The sequence below is a fragment of the Siniperca chuatsi genome, linkage group LG2 (assembly GCF_020085105.1).
Source record: "Siniperca chuatsi isolate FFG_IHB_CAS linkage group LG2, ASM2008510v1, whole genome shotgun sequence".
In the NCBI taxonomy this organism is placed as follows: domain Eukaryota; kingdom Metazoa; phylum Chordata; class Actinopteri; order Centrarchiformes; family Sinipercidae; genus Siniperca; species Siniperca chuatsi.
Window position 1 is genome coordinate 32,885,854 of NC_058043.1, and position 25,471 is coordinate 32,911,324.

A 25,471-nucleotide genomic window follows, 5' to 3' on the forward strand; every position below is an offset into this window, starting at 1 on the left:
TGGGTACTGTCCTTTAGTGTCCTTTGGACTCTGTGCAGGCAGCTCACCTCACCAATATCACTGATGCTCGGTAGGTTGGTACCAGTGGTCTTCTGAATGGTTTTAATCACCCGCTGCAGAGCCCTCCGGTCCTGGGCTGTGCACATCCCATGCCAGTTTGTGATGTTTCCAGTCAGGATGCTTTCTATTGCTCCTCTGTAAAAGTTAATAAGAACTTGGCTTCTTAAGTTTCCTCAAGAAATACAGCTGTTTCTGAGCTTTCTTGACCAGGGTGGAGATGTGAGAGGACCATGTCAGGTTCTCTGTGATGCTGATGTTGTTCCCAGGAACCTAAAACCTAATCATGCTAACTGTATATTTTTGTGTTGTTCATCAGGTCCCAGATGGTGCAACAGTAGCACTGGTCCCTCGCCACACCAAACACATTCACCATGACAACCATGACTACGTGGCGGGAGAGAGTGAGTTAACATGAGAACAATATTATTGCAATAATGAATCATGTTTCTCCTCCTGGTGATCAAACTGCCACCTTAAAATCATTTATTCTACTACACTCCTTACTGAATCTAAACTAACCACCTTTCTATGTGTACGACAACAGCAACAGTAACATTTCTGTTATTAGCATACCACTCTGTTATAATTTGTAAAATTAATCTAGGCAGCAGAAAGTATTGAACATGTCTTGCATGGGGAATGGGGCACTTGGACTGTATTGGGCAGCTCCCAGTTGTTGATTTGGGCTTGTTGATACTGATTTTAATCACTCTTCACAAAATTACCCTGAAACTACAAAGTGATTGTGCTAAAATCCAATTTTTTTAATATTCCCATAACTGTTTTTGATAAATAAAATATGAAAATTATGAGCTTTCTGTATATCTGATGTTGAAGCAGGGCACCACTGGTCAGTGAAATATATTAAATAAAGCTTTTAAAACATTGACTTGTGCAGAGACTCCAATGCTGGAGGATGCAGATGAAGGTGGAGTGAGGCTGTGGCATCTGGTGAAAGCCAGTGAGGAGCCTGAGCTGCCCAAACACCGCAGAGGCAGCCTGAGAGAGAGAGAGAGGGCCAAGGCCATCCCTGAGATCTACCTGACCCGCCTGCTGTCCATGAAGGTACACACACACACACACACACACACACACACACACACACACACACACACACACACACACACCAATGACATGTTGGAATAGTAATTCAAGTTTTTATGAACTTACAGACAACATATTACAGATTATCAGTTCAGTAAAATAAGCCACACCAATTTAAAGGGGTGAATGGAGTCAGATGTTTCAATCAATGGAATGACCATCAGGTGTGAGTTTAGCGTCCCTGCCCTATTGAAAGAATATAAACCTGGGTCTTTACTATCGAAGTCTGGTCTTCACCACACAGGTTTGTGGAAGTGTGCCATGGATTTCAAAGGAGATTTCTGCGGACCTCAGACAAAAAGTTATGGATGGTCACCAGGCTGGAAAAGGTTACAAAACCATTTCTAAAGAGTTTGGCCTTCACCAGTCCACTGTCAGGCAGATAGTGTACAAATGGAGGAAATTCTCAATACCATTGTTATTCTCCCCAGAAGTTGGTTTAACTGGATCCTCTTTATGTATTTTTAGGACTTGAATGAAGATCTGATTACATTTATGCAGAAATACAGAACATTCTAAAAGGTTCGCAAACTTTCTAGCCGTACTGTACTTGGTGGTAGGAGAGACCTGTCTCCTGATAAACACAACTGGGGAGATTCTTTCCTAATATTCTTATCCAACCATGATTCCCACACAATAGTTTTTTCCCCTATTAAAATTGATTGTTCCAAATTGAAGAATATCCTTGCTTATGTTGAGAGACATGTAACAGCTTGAACTTTTATCCATGTCACTTTTATGTGACAATGCCTCTATTGGCCCAATGGGGGCAGCAAGCTCATTTTCTATGTGTGTCCATGCAAGTTGATTATCATTTCCATTATTCCAGCATGATTTTTTCATGGGAAAAACTATTTTTCTATCTCAAACATGTGCAAAATTGTTTTACAATATTTCATAAAGTTTGATTTTAAAAAATTCCATTCAAACTTAGCTGTATGAATTTGGTACATAATTCACATAAGAATCGAGCAACAACAGTCACTTATATCCAAGTGTAGATGATATAGATGAACAGCCACACCCACATGCTGCAGGTACACACGTGTCCACAGTTAACGCACTGACACACTCCTGTCCTGTAATGTGTACTTTATTGCTTAGTAGCAAACAAACCTCAGCACTAAATCATTTTGACTCTCCTTCCTCCTCCGCCATGTTCTTCAGGGGACGTTGCAGAAGTTTGTAGACGATCTGTTCACAGTGATCCTGAGTACCAGTCGTCCTGTCCCGCTGGCTGTCAAATACTTCTTTGACCTGCTGGACGACCAGGCGGGACAACACGGCATCGCTGACCCAGAGACGATACACATTTGGAAGACCAACAGGTACAGTATAGACTCTCACAGACACAGAGAGCCGGGTGGTCACATGAATCACAATTGTATTTAATGTTTTAAATAATGAATAATTAATTCCAACCACTTCAAAGATTGATGCAAGCTGGATCTCGAAACAACAACTCAGTTATAATAACTTATGTCTCCTCTATTTCTCCAGTCTCCCTTTGCGTTTCTGGATCAACATTGTGAAGAACCCTCAGTTTATCTTTGACGTCCAGGCTTCGGACCACGTGGACGCCGTGCTCTCGGTCATCGCCCAGACCTTCATGGACTCCTGCACCATCGCCGAGCACAAGCTGGGACGGGTGAGTCTGGATGGCGGGAGGGAGCATGTAGAAGCTTCTTACACATTAGAACTTAGAGAGGATTGATTTATAATAAAAAAAACACTTTTCCATTATGTATTTTTTTATGTTAAATAGTTTTTTGTGGTTTCAGTCAAAAAGCTACTGTACCACCTGTTTTTCTACATAACTGAGACTGAACAAAAGGCGTTTTCAGATACACGAATGATGGAAGACAAGAAAATGTTTAAAAAGGAGGAAAAGTTGAGGCTGTGAACGATGTGTCAGTCGCAGGTGATGGCTTTACAGCAGTCACAAATGGAGCTGACATTCAGACAAGCCCTCTCTGCTTCTCATTCCCTCTTTTCTTTTTGAGCAGGACTCTCCCATCAACAAGCTGCTGTATGCCAGAGACATCCCCCGCTACAAACAGATGGTAGAAAGGTGGGTTCAGATTGAATTAAAACTGGTTACGACTTATTCTAAAACAGCTCCCTGGACAATATGACGTATGGCTTGGCTCTGTAATATAATAAATATGCAATGATAAAAAATGCTGTTTGGTTAGAGGTCAGTTAGTTTATAAAAGTTTATATGTATTTCTTAGTAAAAAATGTGCTTCCACCAGCTTATTAAAGCACTTTTTAATCTCAGTCATGCATATGAAGTTGATCGTAATTGCCATTATTGCAGGTACTATGCTGACATCAGGCAGACCATCTCAGCCAGTGACCAGGAGATGAACTCTGCTCTGGCTGAACTGTCCAGGGTGAGTGCTGCCACACCTCACAGTATAGAGAAATACAGTTTACAGAAACAGAGGTTGACATATGACCTGAATGGTTTGTGTTTCAGAACTACTCTGGAGAGCTCAATTACCTGGTTGCACTGCACGAGCTGTACAAGTATATCAACAAATACTACGACCAGGTGTGTTTACCTCTCAGGCTGCCTCAGCGGTAAAGGTGTAACAGGATGTCATGGCACAAGACAAAGATGTGATAATGTGCACAGTAGAGTTGAAAAAATGCACCACAATATAAAGCAATATAATCAGTGATGGCTTGCTTAGACTACTAATTTGTGTTTACCCTATATTCTGGAGGTCAATGTGAAATATCAAAAGTAACAACTTCTGCCTGAAAATGTGGAGCTGAATGTTAATTCAGTTGCTTTCTAATGGGGAGTTGCCTGCATTCCAGGTTATTTTGATTGTTAGGACTTGAGGCTGTCAGTGATTGAGGGGATATCTGAGCGTATTACTGTACAAAAACTTGAATCTTCATCAAATAATTTAGAAAGGTAATTTAGAATATCAAATAGCTAAATTGTTCTCACCATTTAGGATCATATGCCCTGTAAAGTGAACTGAACTAATAACGGAGTTCATTTATTCATTCCAAAGATGATACACACTCATAATCTCATACACCAGCATGGTTTACAATTGTACAGGTAGAGTGGTGGTGGAAGGGTATTTCTTCCTTCCAGGATGTCTGAAATGTAGATACATACTTTGCTTTTTGAGTTCTCCATCTGTCCTGTCTCTCACTGCCATCAGTCAGAACGGTTGAGGTTAGGACAGACTTGGTGGAGCTGGTAACCAAGTTTGCGCTGTATCCTCAGTTTGGATATGGAAAAAAACAAGAAAAGAAAAACCTTTTTAAACGGGAAATACAACATTTTTTTCTGTCAGTTTGAAAAGATTGGTAATGGGAGTTTATGTTTTTTTTTTCTTTTGGTGCATTTCTGCTTACAGGAATGAAAAATCTTACTTTTGTGTTTGTCATCTCACTTTTCCTCCTCTTTACCTCTGTCTCCATCCATCCCTGCGCCATCTTCTCCTTCTCATCAGATCATCACGGCACTGGAAGAGGACACCACGGCCCAGAAGATGCAGCTCGGCTACAGACTGCAGCAGATCGCAGCTGCCGTGGAGAATAAAGTCACCGACTTGTGACAGAGGAAACACTCGCCAGAGCCACGACGAACAGAGCGGGTTGGGAGTGGGAGGGGAATTAAGAGACTTGCCCCCCTGCAGGCTGAACTGAAAAGCAGGAGAGCAACAGACAGACAAACAGGAAGATAGTACCAACCTTCCTTTCAGGAGGGAGGGTTGGAGTCAAGGAGTCGTAAGCTTTAGAAGAAACTTTTTAAGAATCAGAAGATTCAGGTTGGCATTGAAGTTCACATCCCAGCACCTTCTGCCTTTTTTTGGTGTTAGCTAAGGATGCATCGGTGACTTTAGTCTGGGCACTCTGAGGCCCCGAGCTCTCTGTAGTAGCAGGACAACACGTGGACACCGAACAAACCTGGACAAAGATGTGTAAAAGACACCAGTCAGGCCTGCTGTCCCTCCATTAACTTTATGACGAGACATTTGGAGGAAAAACTGAGTTTTAGCTCTCAAACTTTGCAGGCTTACACAGCAGCTCTCACGTAAAGGAAACCAGCTGGTCCACAGTCAGCTGATCTGATTTGAAGACTTATTAAAGGGGGATTTTATGTCACTGTTTTCCCTCTGGAGTGAATTTTATGAAGCGGTACCTCTTATGCCTTGTGTGCTTGTCGCTGCTGTACGGTCAGAGGTTATTTCTTTATGTGTGTGTATGGTGATTTGTGTATGGTGCGTGTGTGTGCGCACAGTTATCCATATTGCCCTGGTTTTCAATCTACATCATGTATTTTCACATTTCTGGTATTCAAGTATTGAAGTAATTGAAGTAACTGGTAATTATATTTTAGATGTTTAAGTCAGTAGTATTCAAAAAATAGTGAACTAGAATTTTTCTCTTAAATGGACACATGTTTAAGAATGAAACCTTGGTCACAACATTGTTTATAACCCCCTTTACTTAAAGCTAATTGCTGCATCAAATACTTTTCTTTTTTTTAAAAAAATGTTTCTGTGATGTTGTTGACCCAACACCAACACTACGTACATTTCAACCAGCTTCAACTACCAGTACAGCAGCACAGCACAGATCTGCTCTCGTGCACATATACAGTAACACCTGCTGCGGTCCACGCACACACGCACACACATTTCTAGTTCATGATTTTCTTTCCTTTGTGTGAGATTGAAATCAGAACCTGCTCATTGGAGCATTTTAAGGTACTTAAACCCCGACTGAGTGACCGTTAACTCTTTTTGTTTCTGTGTTCTTCCTTTTATACTTATTCATGTGGATGTGTCTATAGTGTACAAGTCACTGGAAAGATGTTAGAGGAAAAACAAAAATCCTTCCATAAAGTAACTCGTATTAATGAAGTGGATTCTTAGTGTGCACCGCCGTGTTATATTTTGCAAGTCAGTCATATTTCTATTTTGTACATTTTTTAACATTCCTTTTAGCTTTTGAACAGTTTATTAACATGGTTACCTTGTTCCGCTCCAAGCCGAGGTGATGGTACGTGTTGAAATGTTTTGGTATTGACATCATGGTTGGTATACACTTCTTGCACAGAACCCAGGGTGACACTGCTTCATGTGCTGAAGGTCTTATGGCATTTTGTTTTGTCAAGTTGATAGAGATTATGTACTGATTATACTACTACTGGCTCAGTAGGTATAGTTGATCTTGTCACACTGTTCTGCTTTTGGTTGGAGCACAGAGATCTTATAAACACGAGCTAATGTTTGCTTATGTTTTTCTTATTTAAATGACCGACTGAGATGGCTTCCTAGGGGCTAGAAGGGCTGGGTATGGTTGGACAGTTGTTGATGCCGGTCTGGTGTCAAAATCTGTTTCCCCTTTTAAATAGTGTTTCTCATAGCACTGCCCTTTGTGGTCGGGGCTTAATTTAGGTTAACGTTAAGATTATGGTTAGGCATTGCAGAGATAACTGGTTGGGTTCAGGTGTGTGCAAGGAGAAACCCAAATCTACAGGGAAACAGACTTTGACACACCTGTACCAATAGATTCAGTACATCATTGTTTCAGTACCAAAATAAGTTGTTCACTACCTTACTTTGCTGAATATATGCACATTTTTCAAAAAACTAAATTCAATATGACACTATGAGAAGACAAAACTGAGAACCTGACCAAATTCAGTGCCAGCTTTGGTGCATAACAGTCTCTCAATACTCAAGTCAGTGCTATAGACAGTGTAGTCTCCAATTAAAAAGTAAAGAGATTTGATACCCAGCCCTAGTCATCAGTGACCAAAATAGATGACAGTGAAAAGGATTTTCTTTTCAGAACTGTCCATGCCCCCTTTTGAAGAGTGCTGATGTGTGTCAGTTGAGCCTAAAGTGTGTTATTCCCAGTTCCAGGCTCAGAATGTCAGAATGTAGTCCGTAGGTTTATCACTACATTGCTTAACACACACAAGCAACTAAAGACTCATATGAACAGATGGTTTGTTTTGTCCTACACTGTCAGTTCCGATGGGGGTGAAAGCTCAGTGACGATAAAGACAAGCCAACTGAGGGAAAAACTGTAACTGTTGTTAGGCTGTATAAATTTGGCAATGTAGAGCAGGCTCTGCAAGGAGCGGTTTTAAGGATGTTTCTTATTTTGTGTGTTAACATCATCGTGCATACTGATTTAAAATGTAACTGTAGTGATTTAACCTGTTTATAATAAGAGAAGTAACTTCTCGCAGATTGTGATGTAATAAAGTATTCTTAAAATGATGTGTTGTTTTCTTTCAAAAACATAGCATTCATATTGAGTCCCTCAAGATGTTAATATGTAAGTGAATGAATTAGGGCTTGAAAACGGACCGCTGTGGTCCCGACTGTAACAATGGACAGTATGCCACTGCTAGTGTACGCGGTCCGGGGCCAATTATTGGTGCTATGCGCGTTCATGAGGCCGAGGTTACCGTGGAGATCAGGACGCTGAGATGTAGTCTACCGAGTCAATTAAACAAATATATCTACTGTATCTTAATAATTAACTACCGACCTTAACACCTACAAACAATTTATCTTTACTCAACTGCAACAGGATAAAACAAGACAGAAAGTCAAGTACATTCTCGCCTGTTCACAGATTAAAATATCTGAAGGGATGTACATAGTGGTTTTAAGTCAACAAATGGCACACTTATGTGATAATCAGGTTATAAAAATACTCAATTTTCAATAGCCGGCATTCACCCTCACGTTTATGAGTAGGAGTAAGTGAGTAGGCTACGTCTGCTCTGTGCACGCGCATATCACATAATTAATATCACCAGAAAATCTGTAACGCCACACTGAGGCAGAATCCTATGCCAACAGGGTCCAAAATGGAGTAACGGTGAAGACAGTACAGACGGGAGCCTCACTGAATGTAATTCCACATTCAAACAGAAATTGTTCCGTCGCAGGTGAAAATTAAGGCTGATAGAGACCGCGGGGAAGTCGCCGTCGTTGTTCCTGCTGTCGAGCTAGCTGCGCAAAACAGGTAACTACAGGCAACTTGCTGAACTGAAGCTAGTACAGTTAGTGGTAGCGGCTGATGCTAATGTTAGCTACCTTTGTACCAACAGCTGCTGGGAAAGAAAGATTGCCTTAATTAACAAGAAAGCATTAACGTTAAGCATCTTAGTGCAATTTGTGGTTAGTATTCTTACTGAAATAGCTTAACTAAAAACGTTAGTCTAAACGAAAAGTAACTTTGCTAACGTTAGCTGCATTGTTTTCGATGCTAATGTGAATGGTGTTGGACGTATTTGGTGTGCTAACAACTGTCACCTGCGCAGAACTAGCTATAGCTTAACGTTGTCTTTCGATAGCTAACTTATAGACTTGTTTTGTTACACTTTGTGGCTGTCATTTAGGGTAGCGTTATATTTAGTCTTCTTCATAGTCTCTTCTCGCATATGAAGAGAACGTCAAATCGCACTTCATTAAATTTTTAATACGGCCTAGCTAGGAAAAGTATGTTAACGAACGACGTTTTACGAAATGTTCCTATTCAACTAACTTTGGATAAAACCATAGACTGTATATACAGTCTATGGTTTTAACCTGACCGTTTACCAGTAGAAATAAATCGCGTATATATCCAGCTTCAACTTGTGTATTTAAGGGCTTCAGGCCTCCGTTTATTGTATTAGCGTGTCATCTTTGTGCTAATAAACCATCCGCCCATCCATATATATAATCATGTATACAGAACATTGAAATGTCTTTTACAAGAGCCTGATGAATAAAGATGCATATGTTTAAAAGTGCTCATTGATGTTTTTCATTGTTGACCCGAGTTATATAGTTATATTTGTCATTTTTAGTCTAATGTGGTAAATTATGTTGACAGTGGTATCCTATTTCATGTGGGTTAGTGCTGTGCAGGGTGTTCAGTATTACTGTTTTCCCCATTGCAGTCAAGAATGGAGCCATCAGAGCAGTCAGGCCCAGACTCGGGCTCTCAGGATGTCAATCCTGTATTTTTGCAGCAGCTCAGAGAGCTGGACATCCCAGAGGAGGCAGCCAAACAGGTGGGCAGCTTGTTTCAGAATGTAGGCTACATTTACATCAACATCAATGATAATTATTACTGGGAATGTTGGATTTTTGTGAACGCTGTGGTGTAGCTGACTTGGCAGTAAATAATACTTAAGTGTCTGAAAAGAATACAAACATGGATACCTCATGTCAGCCAAATTTCATCCTTTTAAACCCTATCAATTACACCTAATTTAATGGTTCAATCATGCACACTATTTTTTCCCCCGTGTCACCGACACTGCCTTTAATTGTTGTTGTGAATGCACCTTTGCTGACCTTTAATGATCCATACTATATGATGTGAACATACATTATTTGACAACTCTCATGCCTAAAATCATAATTCACCACTGACACATGGAGAATATTACCTCATTATAATGCTCTCAAAATAATTTCAATAACATACTCTTAGCTGTAGAATATCGAAATGATCACCAGAAATAGTTTATGCTGTGTCCTCAAGGACAGTTTCTACCAGGATTTATTTATGCTACAGGGATAGAACCTCAGCTAAAACAAAAAGTTTGACTAAGCTTGACAAAAGCATGACACTTGATTAATTACTTAATTTATTTATTGTGGTTACATCCAACAGCTCAAAACTACCAATAGTTAACTATCCCAAATAAGTATTAATTGAGCAGTGTGAGTGAACCAACTGTAAAATATGTGGTTAAACTGAATAAATGTATTTCTTAGTTTATTATTGGTCAGCCAAAATTATTGCCGGCATAGCCAAACTATAATTCACTGCTTTGTTCACTGACCTTTTTCATTGTTTCTCACCACTTCAGGCACTTCTGCATACCCGGAATGTGTCTGCCGAGGAGGCGGCCATGTACTACTTCAACAAGCTGGAGAATGAGGTGCCCATAAGCTAGCCTTAGTCCCCACAGGTACACCTTGGTACATTAGACCTCGTGGAGTTTGTCTAAAGCCAAATCTCAGGTCTCTTTTTGTCTGCTCTGACCTTCAGGAGGAGGGAGATGATGACCTAATGTTCAAGATGGTGTTTGTGGTGAACATGGACCTTGCCATGGGTGTTGGAAAGGTAAGTTCAGTGGTGCCAGTGACTGTGTCGGATATGTGCTGTGTTCAAATACACAATCCATCCTAAAGAATGTGTTTTCCTGATATTTAACAATAGCTCAGTTGTGGTTTGTTGCTCCGCTGACAAAAAGAGGAAGAACTTTTTAGCCAAGCTGACTTCTGACTTTTAAGCTCTTACCTCTATATTTAATCACTCCAGTGATGTAAAGCTACCATGTGTTGTGTTATTTCACAAAGCCCGTATTTAATTTGCATTAGTCTGGATTTTTCCAGGTGCTTCCAATAATTAACACCTACCAGGTTCTTTGCTCTGGGTGCGAGTACTTTATGTTCAAATCAGTTGCACTGAAACAGTGATTTGTAGAGATTTCATGCAAATATTGTATTTAGGTTGAGTTTGCATTCTGATAGAAAAAATGCATTTAGTGCAGGGTTATTTTTTTCAAGTTCAATATGTAACTTTATTTGAACTTGGTCGCACATACAGGCCATTTTCAGTATGGATGAAAACTTTGACATATTCCTGTGTATGTTTTAATCTCAGTGCTGTGTTTGTGCAGGTGGCAGCCCAGGTTGGCCATGCTGCTGTGGGTTTGTACCAGGCTCTGCAGGAGAAGAACAGCTGGAGGGAGATGGCCTGGAAGTGGGACCACAGTGGGTAAGGCCTGTACAGTATGTTAGTATGTAAGAGATGCACTGAAAAGTCATGCATTTGTTATGTATCTTTTATTGAAACAACCACATTTTAGATGGTGTCAGATCAGTGGCAAGGCCTTAAAATTAATTTACTGGTTTACACTGAATATGTGCTAATTTTAAGGTTATGTTATATCTTTGGTAATTCACTCTTAATGACCATTCATTTAACAAGAAATAAATAAAGCAAAGCATTAGAGTTGCAAGGATTGAACTTTACAACTTAGCAATCTGAAAACAATTATTAAAAGTAATAATCTTAAAAAGCCATAACAGTGCCACCACGTCAACTTTTACTCTTATGCAGAGTTCTGCAGTACAGTTATCTTTTACATTTGATTGAAAATATTTTCTTAAAAGACCTTGGTAAAAATATTGGAATGTTATAGTGTCCATATCTAAAGCTCTGCTATCTTCAACATCCCAGTTTTCATTTCAGGAGGTTACTCCCATATATGCTTCAGTTCCTGAAGTGTTCTCACACTTTGCTGTACTTTCATTTTTGTTTAGGAGGTTTGCTTAACCGCTTGTCGCCCTTAGTCTCTTGACTTTAAAAAAAGAAGTAATCTTTCAACTGTATCAGGATAGCTGTGCTGCTTTTGCTTTTCTCTTTTCCAATCATTGCTCTGCTGTCTGTGTCTTTGTTCTGGCATCATTCTGGGCTTTGTTCGCTTTGTAGAATTGCTCAGCAGTCAAGTGTTTCACTGCTAACATTGTTGACTACAGAAATAATTCTTGAGATACATCTTTTGCCAGCATTTATAATATTGTAGAATAATTAAGTACATTCTAATTAACATTAATGATGAAAACGAAATGTGTATGGTGTTGATACAGAGCCAAGAAGGTGGTGGTCCAGGGCACCAACGTGGCTCATCTACTGGAGCTGCAGGCCCTGGCCATGAGCCTCAGCCTCCCCACTTACCTGGTCCAGGATGCAGGGCTTACCCAGGTGAAGGAAAAAGGCCATTTTCAAAGTTATTGTGTGTGTAAATGTCTTTTGGAGGCACCAATAGCCATTCTCAGGATATTATCACATTATTAGTACTAATATATTTGGTCAAAAAATATATTTGATTTTGTCAGTGTTGCCCAGTTCCTTGGCGCTAAGACATTTGAGAATGTCGGCACTAAACCAACCCTTGTTGTCTTTGGCAGGTGGAGGCTGGGTCCCGCACTGTTCTGGCCATCATGGGCGAGGAGGAGATGGTGAACAATGTCACTGGGAGTCTGAAGCTGCTCTGAGGGGCTCAAACCCACAGTGGGGGAGGCATGGCTCTGCAGTGCCACAGTGCAACCAGCAGAGGGCAGCATTTCCCAGCAGCAGGGAGAGTCTTGGCATGCAAGAGTGTAACAACCTTTTAAAAAAGACCTAAAGACGAGGGGAAACGAGACATGTCCCAACACCAGAAAACAAAACTCTCAGCCATTTGTTTCCCTTTCATTCTTTGTCTGAGCTGCTTAGTCAGCCATTGAGAGCAGGAGGGGAGAGAGACCGGTTCTTCATAAGGGAACAAGACAAAGGCAGTCTTTTTCTGGTGACCTTTTCTTTTTTAAACAGGCCACCTACTTAGAAGAGTCCTATTAGAATCTTAATCAATTTCCAAACACATCTAGTCTGTTGTCTAGTTTCAGATATGGCAGAGTTAAATTAAGTATTTTTGGTGGTCGACCAATATTGTAGTGTATGCTTATTCAAGGGGCCGTGTACTGTAGCTTAATAATGTAATTATAATTCTACCCATAGCAGATGTAGTATTTCCCTGTTGGATTCACTACTCCTAGGTGAAGGGTAACTTATTAACTGATAATATGTGAACACCCATTTTTGACGTTTAAATGATTTTGTGTCTGTATGCAACTATTCTCCCAAAGATCCCTATCCTATAGACTCAATAACATTACTTATTATTGATAAATGGCTATATTTTGTATACATACGCCTGTTAGGGCCATATACTGTATAATCTGTGGTGTGCCATCCTAAACAGTATGCACAGTTACTGGACTTTGTTGTATTGTTTTTTCTTTATGCAAAAGGAAAAAAAAAAATCCTAAATTATAATTTTTGGATTTATTGGTAGACTTTGATGGTGGGCGAGAAGTTCTGTGGAGCCAAAATGGCATGTAGTAAAGGTCTGTGCTGGGCCTAACTTTAAGCACTCTGATTGTCTGTCGTGGATAGTTTACAGTAATTAAATTGATCAGTTTACACCTTGAGAGAACGCAGATGATTGTGTGTATGACAATTGTTATGGATTTGGTGAATAGTCTTGCACACTAATAATCTTAATACACAAAGAATGATGCTGTTGTGTGTCTATGTTCTCATTAACAAATATTTGTGGGCATGAGCTGCCACTCCCAGATTTCTTAGCTTCATGTCAAAGATTTTATTTGTAACAGAAATCCTGTTAAAATGGCGTCATGCATGCAATATGAAATGTATATTTGAACAGACCATTGGAATCCCAAAGTTATGTCAATTTTAGTAACATGTTCACACTTTGTGATATCTCCAGTGTTATACTGTCATTTGCGTGAGTGCTTCAGACTATGGAGACAATTAAAATGCCTCCAGATTAAGTAACAAGTAGTCTGAATCTGTTTTTGCCTTACAGACCCGAACACATGTATATCTGACTATGCATATGAAAGAGATTTGCTGGAGCTGTGGCAGTAAAAGCAGTGTGGGGGAGGGTTGAACACAGCCATGTTGCAGTGCGTGGTTTGGGCTGGCCATATGACATTGCTTTTTCACCGCAGTAACAATGGCAGTATTGTTAAAAATGGCCACTGCCTACCATGGCAGTCCGGCTGGGGAAACTTGTAAAACTGTTCGTCAATCATTAACCTCATGACGTGCTCGAAAATTATTCTGGTGGTATTCATACTGTTATATAATTCACATTTTCGTCTCTGACTTGGCTAGATTGTGTTAACACCTATTTCGAATTCATGGCAAAGTGTACCTGCGTGGACTGATTCAATATTACCTCATTTGTGTAATGGTGGCTACGACATGAATTCCATAACATACTACCGTTCTCGTAGTCTGTCAGCACGTTAAGTGTTTATTTTATGTCAAGGGAAAGCCTACAGTTGTGCCACTGATCGGAAATAAGTGGCAAAAGGGAGTCTACAAATACAATTGTATCACTGCTTTTTTCGGCCTATACCTTCACTTTATCATATTTATCCATACGCAAATATCAAGTACTTTGACAACCATCATTATCTTAACTAATTATGCTTTATGAAGCTCAGAGTCAGTTTTATTATGGAAGCCCCACAGCCGCATTGTAACAATTGTATTATTCTGCTGTCTAATTTCATCGCTCGTCAAACCTCTGCAACAAATGACGTTGGCATTTATCACCACAGCCAATCAGAATCGCGCCCCCCACGTCTCATGACATGACAAGAAACCAATCGCGTCATTGTGACTTTGTGTGTTTATAAATAGTCCAAATGTCAAAAGTATTGTTTATTTACTTGTATCTGTTGAAAATAACGTCTCCGTTTGACGCTTTGTTTGTAAATCCAGAGTGTGTGGTAGGCTAAGGCAATAATGTTACACTGTTCAACAAGAAACAAGGGCTGCGTCTCAAAAGTTACGCTCGTTTTTTCGCCTGTTCCTCTGGTACAACTCCCAGGAATAGTTAAGTTTTATTGAGCCGCTGCTAATAGGGGTATTTTCGTTGTGTCGGTCACTTTTTCTGTCTGCCAAGTGTGGGAAAAGACTGATTTCGGAAGCGAGAACAAAAGTAGGAGGGACCAGTAATAAGTAGATGCAACCCAGGATCACTGGTCATTTTCCCTGTCCAACCCTTCACCAGATGCTACGAGAGCGACACCTCATACTCCATTCATCTGACATACCGGTAGGTGGGGCTGACCCAGTGGGCTAACCCTGCCTCTGGTGTCCCTGGACCTGGGCCCCAGAGACCCCGTGTAGCTAACGCTTGCTACTATGTATTGGTATGAAATCTCCTTCCACGTTAGATAGATGAATGTAACCCTCATAAAAAAACATTAATCCCACTAACGAATTAAAATTAATTCCATGAATTTAATAACGAGCGTTTCCCGAAACTTGGTACAGGTCCTCTGTTGGGTGTCAAATTGTCTCCCAAATCCAGCCACTCTCTCTTGCTCTCCTCCTTGTGCGCCACCAGTACACACATATAATGGAACAGTATTTTCGCACCCCTCCTCAAAATAGTGCCCGCCTCGTTTTACGTAGTTGACGGAAAAAAATAATCGACGCTGTAATTTACCAAAGACGTGCATGTATAGCTCGTGCGTAGCATGATTGACACATTGCTGTCGAATCATCGGCGAGAGGCGGGATATCACGGCAAGGGCCGCCCAAGGAGTGAGCCCCTGCACGGTCGCCAGGGAAACCCCGTGGTGTGGTTGTGTGTCAGTTTCGCTGGGACCCGCGGTCGATGCCGGTGAGGAGGGGGATGGGCGACTCTGCGAATGTAAGGACCCGAGACAGAATCAGAGCCCTGTATCACATACAGCAGCCCCATTATAAATAGCGATTGTAAATATACAATACACTGAAATAAATGGATTTATCCACCGGGGATCTATAATAGACACTAAATGGATGCAGTGCACCTGAACAGGACAGGGAATTTAACTTTCCGCCTATGCGTGGGAGACACTAAGAAGTTTGTTTCCTACCCGTGGAGAGGGAGCTACTTTTAAGGGCAAAGGATACAGGAGACTCCGAGGCCGGCCTACAGGCCTACTGGTCTGGTTGGATTTGATGTTGGGATACTCTAAGGACTTCCTACTGTACATGAATTTGCCTCGCGTGTACAAGTTTGGAATGCCTCTTTAGGTGAGTGCTTTAAATTTGTGTTAATTGTTAATATCACCCTCTGTAAACTGAGGCAGTAACATAAATATAACAGACAGATACTGGCCATGTTTTCAGTCAACCAAACAGCTATGAAGCTAACCAACTTAGCTAGCTAACTAACTACTTAGCGTCCGCTTAAGTTTATTAGAACAAGTTGGTTACCCCTGCTATCTTTCGACTTTCAGTTGGCTTGCTTGGCTGGTTCAAAAGCTCCCCATGTCGATGGACTTGCCTTGCAGGGCTGCTCTTGGCTGTGTCTGGGCTGATCTTCCATGGCTTTTTGATCAGGTCCTCGTGTTATTTTTGATGGCTAGCTTGTTAGTCTGGGAATCCACCACATTAGTAGTTATATAATAGCCAATGTTATAACATTATTTCAAGCAACCATGTCCCCAAATCTCTCTACAACATTCTGCAAGTTTTCAGGAGTTTGGCTCGTGTAACATATTAGTCCATTAAGTGTGCCTAACGTTCAGGTTTTTCTCAGTTTTTATACCAGGGACAGACCAGTCACACTTAGCTGTCGTTATAACGTTAAGTTACATTACCAATTAGAGGAATTATATTTTGCCCCAAGCCCACTAAACTACAAATGGGTGTCGTTTTGAAACATTAATAAATAATATGGTGGTAATATTAATATGATTTGTTGAGCAAATTTCGATAATGTGTTTCCGCAGAGGCTAAACATACCCTAACGTTACACAGTCAAAACAACATCAGCAGCAGCACATTGTAGGTAACTTACTTCAATCGTGTTTGTTGCATTGTTGTCATTAGGTTAAATTTAGAGTAGACCTACACCGCATCTATTGGGCGAGGAAGTTTAGAATCAGACCGCGTAAGGTAATATGCCAAGTTGTTTCGTTAGAACCAAAACAATTTGTTGCATTGTTCGTTTGACAGTAATGTGTTAAATTTTGTTCCAGGACCACGAAACTGTCGAATTATTTTAAGTCATCCATGACAAAACTTGCAATTTGATCATTATTGACGACTTCTGTTAGCTAAGCAACCAACCGCTGTGTTGGTCAACGTTAACAAATGCTATACTAGCCTTTTAGCTAACTTTTTGGATGTTTTCCAGTTGAGTGTGTCCTTATTCTGAACCAGTACTTTACAGCACACACACACTATGAACATTTCGTTATGCATACACCCGAAGACGTATTTGTAAACTGAACTCATTATTGCTGTGGTTTTCTGGACTAATACGTTTTAAGTTTTATGAAAAATATGGTGGTGTTTGGCTACATTATGTTAATGCTTTTGTCTTTGCTAACATTCCTAACTTCGCTGAGGCGTGTGAATCAAGCTGGAAGCTCGGTTGTGTTTTCTCTATTTGTTCTTATCTTTTTCCTTGCGTGTGGGATCCAGCAATCAGAAAACCAGTCAGTTAGGTAGTGACTTGCTGTTATTCACCTCCCCCACCTACCAACCCCCAGCCTCGGTGGCGGTTAAGAGAAATGGGTGGTATTTTAGAGGGGAGCTCTTGTTTCCTTTTTTAGCCTCCATTTTTTATTTCAACGCGAGAGTAAGTGCGAGTAGCATTGTTGAGCCGGAATGTAGCAATCCCAAGTTTCGACCAAGTTAAAGGCATCGTAGCGGTTGTTATAACATTATGTAATGTTGTTCATCACCATTTCCTTTTTTGATAATTCAGATCTTTTCTTGATTATGAGAAAATGCTACACTTTCCGTCTCACCTCGGGGATCAATACCTGGTCTCAAGATTAAGCTGTGCCTTGTAATTTTCACAGTGTAGTTAATGACGAAGGATTAATTTTTAGGTAAAATGAAGCATACTGAGAACTGTGAGCCAGCGACACCCACAGTTGACAAATTATACTGTGAAATGGCTGAGTGATTTAAATAGCGCCCTTCTCTTGTGTAGTATGTTTTTTTAAATTTATTAGGACCCCGCGTTTTCTGAGCACAAATGGCTGCGCTAACCGTCGCCTGAGTGGCTGTGCTCCACTCAGCTGCACCACGTAGGCTCGCATTGTGCTGCACCGAGTCCGGAGCAGTGGACACAGCAAGCACAGAGAAAGAAGAATGTGTCACCGGATGTGTGACTACCTTCCCTGCAGTGGATATTTGTGTCTGACGTGTCATAAATTCAGCTGGTCATAGTTCAGCCATATAACTCTTTTGTTCTCAGTCAAAAAATCTTTTTTGAAAGGATTAGATTGAATGCTTTAATATCACCAGAGGACAAAGTCTGGTGTCAGAGTGAATCAGTCATAGTCACAGTCATGTTTGGTGCTTGGTTGCTCACTAAAAGAACTTTTCTCACTAATCAAGTGCATTCCAATAAAACGTGGTTAAAATCCACACAGAAAATTGATTGAGATTGTGGCTTCAAGTAACATTGTTTTTTTCCCCCCTGAGTCTTTGTAGATTTTGCATCATAAGAACAAAGATTACACCCATTCCCTGTGGGGGGTATTCAGCCACAGCCAAGTATTTGGATTGATCTCGATGCCTGTTGGAAGCCAGATTGTAGTGTGCTGAGCCTTGTTTTCATTGGTTGTGACTGACATTCTCTGAATCTGTTTCACATCTTTTAATAGACTGTGTGGGCTGCAGCTTGCAAACCTGGCCACTCAGAACCATTGGAAACATGAGCCCCTCCAGCACTCCCCCTGACCCTGGCATGCCTTCTTAACTCAACCTGCCACCCTGGGAAAGCTAAGAATGTACTGCTTGGCTGCTTGTTGCTGCTCTGTCGTGAACTGACCCGCCATGTTGGTTTCCAGGCCTCTCAAAGTGCTTCAGATTATGTTTTAGAGAGATAGCCTACATGTGTTAGGGGTGTTGAGTTACAACAATTGGTGAAAGAGTAGTACTGTACTTGTGTGTGTGTGTGGATCTGTCTGCAGGATGTGGGACCCTCCTTTCCCAATAAGGGCCTCTGAAACATTGGAGATCTGAGGAATGTGCAGACATTCAAGGTTAGCCTGGCCCAGTTTTCTGTTTACTAAGGAAATAATATCTGTCTCTCTCATTCACATTCACAGAGTGGTTACGAACCAAGAAATGTAACTGTTGGTTCTGATGATTTAGAATAGGTGAGCGCTGTGCTCTGATGAGTCTGGATCGTACGCTGCACAGAATGTAAACGCTGGTTTGTGTGTGTGCTCCTACAAGAAGGAGTGAAGCAGGATGTTGGCCCATTTCCAAAAGAACAAGACAGGATTCTGTCTTGGTGCTGACGGTTGGAGAAGAGTGAGAGAGTGAGCAGGGGGTGCTGCTGTGAGGGATTTGGGGGGGGGGGTGTACCCTGTCCTTTTTAGCTTTACATTTGCATGCTGATGACACTCTGTATCATTACATGCAGGGCAGGTGTAGCTATTGATATGTTAATAAGGTTTCATATGTGTTGTGCCGACGTGACCAAGCCAGTGTTGTGGCTCTACATCTGTATGGAAGCAGAAAGATTAAATTCACATAAGTGTGAAGCAGTAGTGTGCATTATGTCTCTGAAGTGTAGTTTGACCGTATTACATTTTATTAGCATGTCGCAAATGGTGCAAGTCAATTCCTAAATTCCTTACATTAAAAAATGAAAAATATTAAGATGTTTAGTCACACCTATATATATATATATATATATATATATATATATATATATATATATATATATATATATATATATATATATATATATAATCTTTAATTTCTTAGCATATAAAAAGTAACAATATTGATTTAAAAAAAAAAAAAAGAAGTTATATCATGTAGATTGTTTTCCTGATTTTTTTCTGTTCTTAGACTGATTTGAGATAACTTCTGCCTTTCCCTTTAATTTTGGGGACAGATACAGCACCAGTACCTTCCCCTCTCTGTAGCTTCCCCTCTGCAGCTGCTGTCTGTTGTGTGGTTTGCTGTCTTGCACAACGGGGTTAAAAACAAGTTGCTCTGACGCCTGCCTCATCATTGCATTCCTATTGGTGCAGGAGCTCTGGAGCTTCTCCAATGGGGCGCAGCATTTCCTCGGCGCTGGGGGAGCAGTGTTGCAGAGGGCTGTGCTGGTTAATTCTGTTTCGTGCCGAGAAGCAATGCTTCTTGGGAGAATAATGATAGAGGAGGAGGAGGAGGAGGACACTGGGGGGAAAAAAACAAGGCCGAAAGGGGGGGTGAGGCAGGCAAGCTACGTAATCTCTCCCCCCCCCCCCATTTTTGTTTTATTGCACCCTTATGTTTTGTCCTTCATTTCCTTTTCTTTCTTTCACTGTCAGGCTGCGTGTCTCGCTTTCTTGTGATACTTGGCTGAGCGCATAGCAGGAAAAAAGCTCACAAATATTTAGAGTTTCTGTCTCTCCACCTTTTGAACTGCAGGCAGCCATTTTAGGCTTCACCACATTAACCCTCCTCTCTCTTTCCTTTCCCACCCTTTCCTCTGGTCCTGGCTGTCTGTCTTTCATGTAACTAAGCAGGACAATAAAGGAGACCAAATAATGGTTGATTAAAATACCCACATGCTTTGTGTGAGGTGAAATCAAGATTGCAAAATCCACAAGCACATTTCCAAGTATGTTTGCTCAGAGGGTGTTGTCAGGCGGGGAGAGAGAGCAAATAAAGAGCAGGGCAGCAGAAAAACAACCAAGACAGCTTTTGCACCAAAGTCAAGCCACTCAACACCAGCCCGCTCACAGCTGCCCCGTTTTGTAATGCACAGCAGCAGTGCTAAAAACAAAAGGGGAAATGGCTGGTGCCAGGTTTTTCCTGTTCATAAGCACCTTGCTCTGTCACTGTGAGCAAATGTTTCCTGTTGGGAAGAGTGCGGTGGGATTTTTTGTATTCTTTTTTGTAAACAGGCATTATCTGTGGCCATTCACTCATGCTTTCAAATCAGGTTTAGTCTTAAAATAGAGCACAGCCTCTGAAACTCTTGAACCTAGATTTATTCCTCACTTGGCAGTTTTTTTTTTCCAAATACACTCCCCTCACACACATTAACCATAATTTTGGTTGCCTTTCCTCAAGACAGTTTAGGTTTGTTGTATTTCTTTCATAAACTTAAAACAGTCAAGAGTGGGGCAGTTAAAGCCCCACAGCAGTTCAAAATGGCTACCAGTCCTCAGTGTTCTTTGAGTGACACCTTGCAGTCTTGCATTGGCTAGTATCATGTATGCGTTTCGCTGCAAATGTTGTTGCGTGGAGCCAGGGCAAGCCCTTGTGTCGCTCTGGATAAGACTGTTGGCCAAAAGAGGAAATGGAAATGTCATGTAAATGTGTTTGTCATGCAGTGAGATCACGTGGTGAGAGACAGGGTGTCTCTGGTTTATGTTATGCCAGACCATGAACTTATCTAACAACAAGATGGCTGTTTTGGGCTTCATGCCTCTGCTAGGCTACTACTTGGAAAACATCCCTCCCCACATTTGGAAGTAGACATGGAATACTGCCACTGTGAAGACAAGTGTCCTTCTCTTTTAAAGCGCTTTAAATATAACATGTTAATCTCAATCAGATGCACAACAATGAAGAATTTGGGTTAGGTTTTGACTTCAATACCTCTGTTGTTTAATTTCCTTTTTAATTTTGCAGCTGTCTTGTTTAGGTATTTATGATATGAATTAATTGATTCCATAGAAGCAGCCTGCTCTGTTTGACTTCAGAGGAAAAAGGGAAACAGAAGCAGGTCATAAAGAGGTAGTCAAGCAGACAGGCAGCAGTATTTTTGCTCAGGCCTTTCTTTTTTCCTCCTCTAGGTTACTGAGCCTCAAACGAACAGTGGCTGGCTTGTTTTCTCTGAAACAGATGATTGATTTTGTGTCATGCTGGCCCTGCTGTCGACTGATCTCTCCCCCACCCCTCTTATAGCACCTACTTGGCCTTTGTTCTCCATTATGTGTCTCTCATCCCCGGCCTGGTCCCGGTCCATTCAGACAGCTGGACATTGCTGTGTTAATGGCGGGCCACACTGCGCTTCCATGATGCTCGCCCGCTCAGCATGACAACAGCCACAATACTGCTGGAGTTGAAGAATTATCCAGTGACGATACAACTCAGGCACAGGCCCTTTAAAATACAGTATACATTTCTTACGGTGGTGCCAGGTGTTTGCATCATTTCTTCAAATGTCATTCCCACATCTCCAGCCTGTGCAGACTAAGCTTTGTTGTGTATATTTTTTTGCAATGGCCTGAACAGTTGGCTGGTGCCTCAATCTGATCACAGCTTGCTCCAGGAGTGTTTGCAGCTGAAGGGTTTCCCCCAGAAAAATTGTTTGGCCTGGTGGCGAGTATCTTTTTACGTGGGCCGGCGGCGGCCAAATGTTTTGGGTTTTTTTGACGGAGACCCGGCGTGGGTCAGCGACTGGTGGCAGTATTAAGGTAATTCAGTTCAATTTTATTTATATAGTGCCAATTCATAACAGAAATTATCTCATTGCACTTTTCCTATAGAGCAGGTCTAGACCGTACTCTTTATAATAGGGTCCTATAGTTCTGTGATAACAGAATCACTGATGGAATTGTGGAATTGAGAATTTATAAAAGCTATAACACAGATCCATTAAGTCAGTTCTAAAAGCTGACTGGAGAATTTAAAATATTACTATGTAATGTGTTGTTATGAATAAGTCAATTATTCATCATACATTTAAAAAAATCTACAACTATAGCAGAGTCTCAGAATCTGACAATGTACAGTCTTGGAATACTGTGTTTTCAACAAAAGAAAAAAAATGCACTCAGCTACTGTACTAGATCAACCAAGAGATCCAAACTGATCACTTATTTAAGGAATCTATTATCTACAGTGGTGTGAAATCTTCTTTGCAGAATTGTTGTAATTCAGCCATTCCAAAAAGTTAAGTTATTTTTGGCCACAGTGTATTTTCCCAAAAGTCTTGATGATCCCCAATACTTTTGGGAAAATACTCTGTGGACTGACGAGACAAAAGTTGAACTTTTTGGAAGGTGAGTGTCCCATTACATCTGGCGTAAAAGTAACACGCCATTTCAGAAAAAGAACATCATACCAACAGTAAAATATGGTGGTGGTAGTGTGATGGTCTGGGGATGTTTTGCTGCTTCAGGACCTGGAAGACTTGCTGTGATAAATGGAACCATGAATTCTGCTGTCTACCAAAAACTCCTGAAGGAGAATGTCTGGCCATCTGTTTGTGACCTCAAGCTGAAGCGAATTTGGGTTCTGCAGCAGGACAATGATCCAAAACACACCAGCAAGTCCACCTCTGAATGGCTGAAGAAGAACAAAATGAAGACTTTGGAGTGGCCTAGTCAAAGTCCTGACCTGAATCCTATTGAGATGCTGTGGCATGACCTTAAAAAGGCAGTTCATGCTCAAAAACCCTCCAATGTGGCTGAATTACAACAATTCTGCAAAGATGAGTGGGCCAAAATTCCTCCACAGTGCTGTAAAAGACTCATTGCAAGTTATCACAAATGCTTGATTGCAGTTGTTGGTGCTAAGGGTGGCCCAACCAGTTATTAGGTTTAGGGGGCAATCACTATTTCACACAGGGCCATGTAGGTTTGGATTTTGTTTTCCCTTAATAATAACAACCTTCATTTAAAAACTGCATTTTGTGTTTACTTGTGTTATCTTTGACTAATATTTAAATTAGTTTGATGATCTGAAACATTTAAGTGTGACAAACATGCAAAAAAATAAGAAATCAGGAAGGGAGCAAACACTTTTTCACACCACTGTATGTAAGGAATAGCCAGAAACAGGTTTTAGCTTACCATGTTCTGTCTTATATAGCCATCTGCTATATTTTGGGTCGACCATCCAGTCGGGATTCCACCCAGTGATTCTGTGTTTACTTTTGCTTGAAGTAACATTAATGTTATCGATACTCGGCTGTTCTTGTTCTAACGCCGTTACAAAGGACAGGGTGCTCTGCTGTACCCGGCTGCACTTCATCGACCTGAGGCAGGGCTAATGTTGTTGACTTAGTGGAGCTGCGAATGGAAGCAGTCTCTTCCTCATCGCCATCACCTCCAGTATTTGTCTGGTTTTTTGGCTTTTACCTTTTCCTCCTTGACATTATCCCTAAGCGTCACAAAGGATGTTACTGACTGTTTAGCTAGGTAGCTAAGGTTGCTAGGTAGCGTTAGCTTGTGATAGTTGGAAGTGTCACATGTTGAACATTACTCTGCACACAATAACGGTAAAGAACACTGATCTCACACCTGCTGAATTCCTATAGTGCGTTCACGTTTCAGCCAACAGATGTCGCTGGTGAGCTTTCCAACCATTATATCTATGTTTCTCACCAAGCCACCACACTTTAACTGTAGCTTAAAAACATCTTAAAAATGCATTTAAAAAACGAAGCGCTCACCTGGTAGAGCGTGTGTCCCATGTACCAAGGCTGAGTCCTTACCTCTGCGGCCCGGGTTCAAATCCAGCCCAGGGCCTTTTGCTGCATGTCATCCCCTCTCTCTCTCACCCTGTCTATTTTCAGCTGCACTAACAAATAAAGGCAAAAAAATTCAAATAAAAAAACAATAATAATAATAATAATAAATTCTCCGTTGCCAAGACCCGGTGTGGGGTCAACTTAGGCCCTGGCAGGCCACCGGGCTTGCAATACACTGGCGGAAACCCTGAGCTTGCTCTGCAGCAACCATATGTTTCATCTTGTGCTTTGTAATTGTGGTAAAGGCCTATGATTATGCTGCTGTAGTGAGAAATGGTTTGTTCCATTGCACCACATAATTATTTTATTTTGCCTGGTTCAGAGAGTTTTGGAAGTTTTAACTTTTAAAAGTGGTTGCCAGGCTGGCAACCAGGCATCAGCTTTTGGTTGCCGAAACTCAAAATATGGTTGCTAGTTTTAGTCACCTTATATTTTGAGTAGTTAAGATACTGTGCAGTTATGCGTCCGCTTAATAATGAAAATGTGACATAAGAGAATGTTTAAAAGCTTGATTACAGTAAGCGACCAAAAATTTTTGTACTTTGTGTTATATGTGATATTTAACAGAATTTGAATCTTTTGTGTTATCAGTTAACGTGTCCATCTTTAATTCCTGGTAATCAAAATACCAGCATTCGTTCGTGATGTTGACTTAATTTGCTTCACTATTGTCTCTAAAACAGATGCCTGTGTGCACGCGAGTAAACGCACCAACTCACGTGCAGCGTTGTCTGGTTCGGGTTCCGACTCTATTTAAAGCAATATTTAAATATCACTAATGCAACAAATGTGTAAAAAACAAAACAAAAAAAAACTGATAATAAAAATATATTTATTTTAAGGTGTATGTTTTGCTGTTTGCTGTCCCTATTTTTTATATGTTAAAGTGGTTGCCACTAGGGATGTGAATTGATAGATTATATAGATACCAGTACCATTATTGATTCTGCTTATCGGTCCAATTCTTTGTCTATTTCCTTATTGATTCCTGATGTGGGTAAAAAAGTAGGCCTACACTGGTTTTCAGCGTCAATGGGACTGTTTTATTATCTCTTAGTCTGAACACAGTGTAGTAACAGAGTAACGTTAGTGTTTCCCTCCTCTACGTTGACTGGTTTGGGGGGATTTCAGCATTACGTAACGAGTTGCCGTCAACTCGAGTAATGTTTACTTTGTTTACTGTCTCCCCTCCGCTCCGCTGCGTCTGTG

The 25,471-nt window shown here is 40.9% G+C and overlaps 3 protein-coding genes across 16 annotated transcripts in view; all 3 read left to right on the forward strand.

The window, feature by feature from the left end:
- plxnb1b (plexin b1b) overlaps positions 1 to 7,433 on the forward strand; it is a 110,029-nt gene extending 102,596 nt beyond the window's left edge. For all 4 annotated transcript variants that reach the window (XM_044175159.1, XM_044175175.1, XM_044175168.1 and 1 more), the window contains 8 exons: positions 377 to 461; positions 959 to 1,125; positions 2,332 to 2,492; positions 2,665 to 2,812; positions 3,171 to 3,235; positions 3,485 to 3,560; positions 3,647 to 3,721; positions 4,647 to 7,433. In XM_044175159.1, coding sequence (XP_044031094.1) covers positions 377 to 461; positions 959 to 1,125; positions 2,332 to 2,492; positions 2,665 to 2,812; positions 3,171 to 3,235; positions 3,485 to 3,560; positions 3,647 to 3,721; positions 4,647 to 4,751 — 882 coding nt within the window. In that variant the 3' untranslated portion in view covers positions 4,752 to 7,433. The remainder of the gene's footprint in view (positions 1 to 376; positions 462 to 958; positions 1,126 to 2,331; positions 2,493 to 2,664; positions 2,813 to 3,170; positions 3,236 to 3,484; positions 3,561 to 3,646; positions 3,722 to 4,646) is intronic.
- A 521-nt stretch (positions 7,434 to 7,954) lies between these two features.
- si:dkey-19e4.5 (UBA_like_SF and PTH2 domain-containing protein) lies at positions 7,955 to 13,575 on the forward strand. Of its 2 annotated transcripts, none has more exons than XM_044175287.1 (7): positions 7,955 to 8,190; positions 9,113 to 9,226; positions 10,034 to 10,105; positions 10,216 to 10,290; positions 10,850 to 10,947; positions 11,823 to 11,937; positions 12,144 to 13,575. In XM_044175287.1, exons 2-7 carry the CDS (start codon positions 9,119 to 9,121, stop codon positions 12,228 to 12,230), a joined length of 555 nt encoding a protein of 184 aa, XP_044031222.1. In that variant the 5' UTR covers positions 7,955 to 8,190; positions 9,113 to 9,118; the 3' UTR covers positions 12,231 to 13,575. The 2 variants fall into 2 exon arrangements, with proteins under 2 accessions (XP_044031222.1, XP_044031231.1); XM_044175296.1 differs by lacking the exon at positions 7,955 to 8,190 and adding an exon at positions 8,209 to 8,345.
- A 1,764-nt stretch (positions 13,576 to 15,339) lies between these two features.
- setd5 (SET domain containing 5) overlaps positions 15,340 to 25,471 on the forward strand; it is a 44,073-nt gene continuing 33,941 nt past the window's right edge. For 3 of the 10 annotated variants that reach the window (XM_044175230.1, XM_044175257.1, XM_044175238.1), the window contains exons 1-2: positions 15,346 to 15,840; positions 18,435 to 18,560. The gene's annotated coding sequence lies outside the window, so the exon portion shown is untranslated. Of the gene's footprint in view, positions 15,841 to 18,434; positions 18,561 to 18,743; positions 18,816 to 25,471 lie in introns of those variants that run through there. The other 7 variants (XM_044175185.1, XM_044175212.1, XM_044175220.1 and 4 more) reach the window with 5 other exon arrangements.

Coding starts and splice junctions, on each gene's coding strand:
- si:dkey-19e4.5 (XM_044175287.1), top strand. CDS start 9,119: ATGGAGCCATCAGAGCAGTCAGGCCCAGACTCGGGCTCTCAGGATGTC. Junction 10,291..10,849: donor TTGCCATGGGTGTTGGAAAG/GTAAGTTCAGTG, acceptor GTGTTTGTGCAG/GTGGCAGCCCAGGTTGGCCA. Junction 11,938..12,143: donor AGGATGCAGGGCTTACCCAG/GTGAAGGAAAAA, acceptor TGTCTTTGGCAG/GTGGAGGCTGGGTCCCGCAC.